General features: G+C 46.2%; 1 protein-coding gene across 3 annotated transcripts in view; it reads left to right on the forward strand.

The window, feature by feature from the left end:
• Positions 1-6,968, forward strand: part of AP2A2 (adaptor related protein complex 2 subunit alpha 2) — an 82,872-nt gene that overhangs the window by 51,574 nt on the left and 24,330 nt on the right. For all 3 annotated transcript variants that reach the window (XM_012559411.2, XM_023724372.1, XM_023724373.1), the window contains 2 exons: positions 183-284; positions 6,142-6,250. In XM_012559411.2, coding sequence (XP_012414865.1) covers positions 183-284; positions 6,142-6,250 — 211 coding nt within the window. The remainder of the gene's footprint in view (positions 1-182; positions 285-6,141; positions 6,251-6,968) is intronic.

Below are 6,968 nucleotides of genomic sequence, written 5' to 3' on the forward strand. Positions count from 1 at the left end.
GCGTCACTGTTGTGTGCCTGCGTCACCGTTGTGTGCCTGTGTCACTGTTGTGTGCCTGGGTCACCGTTGTGTGCGTTACTGTTGTGTGCGTGTGTTACCGTCGTGTGCGTGCGTCACCGTTGTGTGCCTGCGTCACCGTTGTGTGCCTCCGTCACCGTTGTGTGCCTCTGTCTTTCCTTCAGGGCGTGGTGACGGCCGCTACAAGTCTGATTACCACGCTGGCACAGAAGAACCCGGAAGAGTTTAAAACCTCCGTTTCCTTGGCTGTCTCCAGGCTAAGCAGAGTAAGCATGTTGCTGGGGCTGGGTTTCTGCCGTGCTTGTTTAATTAATGTATCAGTTTACTTTTTTTAGAACGCAAGAGATTTGGCCCAATTTGTAAAGGGTGTAAGCTCACTCCACAGCTAATTAATTGGTTTTCCTTCTAGTGAACTATGAGATGTCATGTCCAGGTGGAAATGTGCACAGAGCAGAGATGTCCTGGCAATGACTCGCCCTCGTGTGAGCCCCCTGTGTCCACTGTCCAGATCCGGAAGGCCCTCCCATCCCCCAGACCCTTTGCCTCCCTCCCCACCAGAGGCCACTCCTGCCCTCACCTGGGCGCCCCCGTGTCCTGCTCTTCTTCAGCCTGTAACACCCGAGCAAGCACCCTCAGCCTGCAGTTCCGCTTTGCCTGTTGTCTTAGTCATCTAGTGCTGCTATAACAGAAATACCACAAGTGGATGGTTTTAATGAAAAGAAATTTATTTCCTCATAATCAAAGTAGGCTAAAAGTCCAAATTCAAGGTGTCAGCTCCAGGGGAAGGCTTTCTGTCTCTCGGCCTTCTCATCAGTGTTCCCCCAGACTAGGAGCTTCTGGGCAGAGGGACCCCGGTCCAAAGGATGCGCTCTGCTCCCAGCACTGCTTTCTTGATGGTATGAGGTCCCCCTGTCTCTCTGCTCACTTCTGTCTTTTATATCTCAAGAGATTGCCTCAGGACACAATCCAGTCTTGTAGATCCAGTCCTGCCATCCATCCTCCCTCATTAACATGATAGAGGCAGGATTTACAACATATAGGAAAATCACACAGTACCAGGAATCATGGCCCAGCCAAACTGATATACACATTTTTGGGGGGACACAATTCAAACCATGACACCTGTGTTCTGAATTTTTTTTGTCAGTGAATCGCAGTGTGTATTCTTTTGTGTTTACCTTGTTTTGCTCAGTGTTGTGTGTGGGTCTCCCGTTTCCTTTGGGTTCATTCCTCAGTTCTGACGCCGTGTGGAATGCCATCGTACGGCTGTGCCAGAGCGTATCTGTCCTTCGTTTTGTTGGGCATTCAGCTCGTTTCCACTGGAGGCTGTTATGGATGACCCACTGTGAGCGTTCTCTTGACATCTCTCGGTGCCTGTGTGCCTGGATTGCTGGTGGCTATACACCTACAAGTGTTCATGGGGAACCAGCCCTTCGACTTTAGGAAGATGCTGACCATCTGCCCCGGTGGTGGGACCCGTCGGCTCCCTGGCAGGATGTGCGCGTGCCCGAGTTCCTGTTGCTCTGCGTCTCAGCCAGCAGCTAGCTGTTGGTCTTGGAGATGTTAACCCCTCTGCTGGGTGCGCAGCAGGATCTCGTGTGGTGTAAATACCCATTTCCCTGGTTGTCAGTGAGCGCGAGCAGCTTTCCTCCTTGCCAGCTGTTTGGCTGTCTTCTTTTGTGAAGTGCCTGTTGAAGTCTCTTGCCCGTTTTTCTCCTGGGATGCCTTTTTGTTGCTTTATACAAGTTCTTTATATGTTTTAGATACAAGCACTTTGTTGGTTATATTAGGTCGGTTAGTGATGCGCAAATCTGGCAGCTTTTTAACTTACTGTCTTTCTCTTGCTCTCTTGTTTTTTTGATTGCATAAATTATTTTTTATAAAGCATGATGCATTAATACAGTTAGGTACATATAATACTTACAAACGTGTGAAGTTTTTCTTTTGTTGTTGAGAATGTGCACAGCAAAACATACGCCAGCTCAGCCGTTTCTGCATGTACATTCAGTGACGCTGATGGCGCTCTTCCAGCTGTGCAGCCATTCCCACCCTCCTTTGCTGAGCTGTTCCTCCCCAGTTCACATAAACTCACTGCCCCCCAAGGTTCCTGTCCAATCTTTCGAGTTGCTGTTGTCACTTTGATCTCATATAGATAGTTCTTAAAAGAGCACAGTGCTCAAGGCAGATATTCTTTACTAGTTAAGCTAAACTATTGTTTGGTTTTAAGAAGACTTCAGGGGATATTTTTGGTTTAAGTTTTAAAGATTATCTCAGGTTAGTAGTTTCAGGGATTCATCCAACCCGCTGGGCTTCAAAGTCTGGAGACCATGAAAATTTGAAATTCTGTTCTACATCGCCCCCTCACCCCCCGCTTTTGATCAGGATTCTTCTATAGAATCTCCAATGAAAATGTTCAGTAATGGTAGCCGTGTGCCATCCAGTTCTTCTTGTCTTACCCGAAGGAGGCAGTTGTTCCTGGAGGCAATTAGCCACACATTCCATATCCTCCTCCTGTTTCTGACTCTCCTTCCTGTGTTGCTCCAGGCAAATAGAGATCAATTGTGCCTTAGATGGCTGCTTGCAAGCTTTGAAGACACTACTCAGTGAACTAGTAGGTAGAAAGGAAGCACCGAACACGTTATTAGGCCAGTTAGCTGGGCTGTCCCATGAAACCCAACCCTAAACCTCCAAACCAAGGAACCAAATCCCATGAGGTTTTTGGTTGTACATAAACAGACCCAGCAGCTATTCTTTTTTTGTTGTTGTTGTAAATATATCTATCACACAACTTCTGCCGTTTCAACTTTTTATTAGGCATACAACTTATTGACATCAATTATGACAGTCGTCTGTGCAACCCTACCCTTAATAAACGTGATTTTTCCATCACTGTTAATCCCCTCTTCCCTCCCCTCTCCGGTAACCACTAATAAACTTTGGTCTCTCTATGTTGGCCTTTTCTTGTCTTTTTATGTAAGTGAGGTCATGCTGTATTTGTCCTTCCTTCTGTGACTGATTTATTTTAGTCAGGATAATGTCTTCAAGCTCCATTCATGGTGTAGCGTGTATCAAGACTTCATTCTACTGGCTGAGGAATATTCCATTGTATGTAGGAACCACATTTTGTTTATCTGTTTATCTACTGATGGACATTTAGATTGTTTCCACCTTTTGGCTATTGTGAATAGTGCTGCAGTGAACATTGGTGAACAAGTCTCTGATTGAGTCTCTGCTTTCAAGTCTTTTGGGTATATACCTGGGAGTGGAATGGCTGGGACGTTTGGTAGGTCTATTTTTAGTTTTTTGGGGAACTGCCACACTGCTTTTCACAATGGCTGTACCATTTTGCATTCCCACCAGCAATGGGTAAGGGTTCCAATTTATCCCCACATCCTTGCTAACATTTGTTATTTTCTATTTTTTTAATCTTAGCCATCCTAGTGGGAGTGAAATGGTATCTCATTGTGGTTTTGATGGATGGATCTGATGGCTAATGATGCTGAGCATATTTTCATGTGTTTGGTGGCCATTTGAATGTCCTCTTCCGTGAAGTGTCTATTCAAGTTCTTTGCCCATTTTATGATTGTGTTACTTGTCTCTTTATTGTTAAGTTGTCAAAGCTTTATATGTATTTTGGTTATTAGATTCTTATCGGCTATATGGCTTCCAAAGATATTCTCCCAGTTGGTCCACCTTACTCTCTTAACGATGTCTTTTATGACCGGAAATTCTACATTTTAATTTCTACATTTTAAGTTGTTCTGTCTTCTGAGGTTTCACATTTAGATTGACATCCACCTGGAATTGATTTCCGTGTGTGGTGATGGCTTTTCTCACGAGATCCGGTTCTCACAGTACCACTATTGAAGCCCCCCTCTGCCGTGCCACCTTGGCCACAAATCAAGTGGGTCTGTGTCTATGCTGTCCACTCCATCAGCCTGTCTGTCTGTCTTTGCACCAGTAGTGTGCTGCCTTAGCTACTGAAGCTTTTCTGTAAGCCTTGCTGTCTAGTAGAGCGAGTCCTCCCACCTGGCCCTCTCCCCCTCAAAAACCCTAGTGGGACTTTAATTAGAATTGGATTTAATCTAGAGGTCAGTTTGAAGAGAATTAAAATCTTTACAGTATCAAGCCTTTCAGTCCATGAACATTGTGTATCCCTCCACTTACTTAGTTATCTTTAATTTCTGTCGGCGTTTTATGATCTTTTGAGTTACCTTTTGTTAGATTTATTCCTCTATGTTTTATTTTTAAAATGCTATTGTCAATACCTTTCAATATTTTTTGTTTCTAACTGTATGTTGGTTTATAGAGATGCAATTGAGTTTTTAAAATTGTGGTAAATACCTGTGTAAGAATGGTTTGCCGTATCGGCGTTCTTCACATGTGCGGTTCAGTGACACGAGTTGTTTATCACGTTGTTCAACCATTACCATTATCTGCTTTCAAATTTGGCAATTGATTTTTGTGTATTCATCTTGAAATTGGTAATTTTGCTAAGCTAATTTATTAATTTTAGTAATTTATATGTCGATTTCTTTGGATTCTCTTTATATTCAGTCATACCATCTATGAGCAATGGCAGTTTAATTTTTCTCTTTTCTAACCCATATGGTGATTGTTTATCTTTCCCACTTCCTGGCTCTGACCTGGGCCTCCACTACAGCACTGACTCTAAGAGACGGCTGATGTCTTGCTTCTCATCTCAGAGGGAAAGCTTCCAGTATTTCACCACCAAGTGTGATGCTTCCTGTAGAATTTTTGTTGTTGTGGCTTTATTACATTAAGGAAGTTCCTTTCTATATTTAGTTTTTATTATTAATTAACTGGCAAAGCCATTTGAACTTGGAGTTTTCTTTGGGAAGGTTTCTAATTATGGATTCAATTTATTTAATAAGTTGTAAGACTACTCATATTTTCTGTTTCCTCTTAGATCAGTTCTGGTTAAGATGCGTTTTCTCAACATTTGCTAATCTATCTAAATATTTGAATACACTGGTAAAGATAACCTACGTGTAGGGTGGCCGTCATGCCCCGCCTTTAATCTTGGACACTGAATGTCTGCCTTTAATCTTGGACACTGAATGTTCGCACCTTTCGTTTTTCTTAATCTCATCAACTGTGTAATAATTTCTTCTCACAGAATTAACCGTTTATCTTTGTTGGTTCTTCTCACAGAATTAATTGTTTGTCTTTGTTGGTTCTCTCTGCTGCATTTTTTCTATTTCATTCCTTTCTGCTTTTGTCTTTCTATTTTCTTCCCTCTGCTTTCTTTGGATTAATTTGCTAGTCTCCTTCTAACTCTTGAGGTGAATTCTTCATTGCTTTGAAGACACCTCACACTGGCCATGTCTCTGCTACGTGGAGATGGTGCACCCCCTCCCTTCTGCTCGGCACAATTGTTTGGGTCTCGCTGCTGCTGTTTGTCCCGCTCAGTCCTTTCTCTGGCTAGCAGCGGAGCCCAGTTCACTGCAGGAGTCGGCTGGCGCCTTGCAGCTTAGGCCGGGTCAGGTTGACCCTCCTGATGTGTGCACTATGTCCTGAAAAGGTGGCACACATGAAATTTGAGGGACAGCAGGGAGGACGCCGGCTGCAGGCAGTGGGGGTGGGACATCCAAGCTGTAGTCCTGTGTTCTGAAGGTGGACCAGGTATATGCTGTGCCAAGGCTGTAGGAGATGGGGCCGCACCGGAGAGTGACGTCAGCGTGCTCTCTGATGAGCTCTGCATTTGGGGGTGGGGGCAGCAGAGAGGGCTAGCTTCCCTTTCTAGGGGGCTAGAGCCCCCCATGCTGTGTTTAGTCTGTTTCCAGCCCAGAAAGGACTGCAGCTCCAATCCTGTTTTGTCCCAAGAGATGGTTACTGTGCAGCTGATGTTGATAGTGAGCAACGAGTGGGCAGTTGGGACGCCATCGGAGTGGGCACGTTAGCAGCGTACAGGCGAGAGCAGCCGGTGGCGCCTTCCTTGACCGGCTTGCTCCTGGGTGGGAAGTGCATTTGCTCTCAGGACAGGCTAGCGAGAGGCTCTGTGACTCTGTCCTTTAAAGTGTAGAAGATGGTACTAAGTGTTCTTAGCACATCGAACGGTCGTATGTGACCCGAGCAGTGACCACCGGTGTTGCTTTTCAGATCGTGACGTCCGCATCGACGGACCTTCAGGACTACACCTACTACTTTGTCCCAGCCCCCTGGCTGTCGGTGAAGCTTCTGAGGTTGCTGCAGTGCTACCCGCCCCCAGGTAACGGCAGGGCAGCAGAAGTGGACCTCGCTGGGCCCCACATCCTGCCTCTGAGGCCTGGTTCTTGTCTGTCTGGGGTTCTAAAGCTGGCACTGGCACCTGTTGATGGGCCCTCCCTTGGTCACGGGTCTTAGCTGACCAGGTTTTGGGTCCTCAGAGCAGGTTTATTATGACGCGGGATTGTTCATGCTTTCATACAGAGCAGGACCCTTCCTATAGAATACTTGAAGCCTTGAGAAACTTTGCGCCTGTCAAATGGCAGCAGCGCATCAGAACCTGTCCTAAGAGCAGCAGTAATGCAAATCAGTGTCAGCCCAAGGCTGGGCCCTGTGAGGCGGAGATCGGGCACACCTCCACTCTCCCACATTTTTACCAGTTCTGACACCAGCCGTCCCTCCCACGGCACTCTCTACTTCTTTTTTGTGTTCAGTAGTCCACTGCAGTGGCCACACAGAACTCACAGACCATACTTACAGTTAAGTGGTTTATTGAGGAGGTAACGGTACAGCTTGGGATCAGGATCAACAGGCTACCACGCAGGATCAGGATCAGGAAACATGGAGGCAAAGTCTCTCTTCTTTAGTGCAGGACAGCTCTCTCAGCTTCTCTAGGCTGAGCAGGCTTCCCCTCGGCCCCCTGAGGACAGGCCTCCCCTCGGCCCCCTGAGGACAGGCCTCCCCTCGGCCCCCTGAGGACAGGCCTCCCCTCGGCCCCCTGA

The sequence above is a fragment of the Trichechus manatus genome, unplaced genomic scaffold (assembly GCF_000243295.1).
Source record: "Trichechus manatus latirostris isolate Lorelei unplaced genomic scaffold, TriManLat1.0 scaffold00244, whole genome shotgun sequence".
NCBI classification, from domain to species: domain Eukaryota; kingdom Metazoa; phylum Chordata; class Mammalia; order Sirenia; family Trichechidae; genus Trichechus; species Trichechus manatus.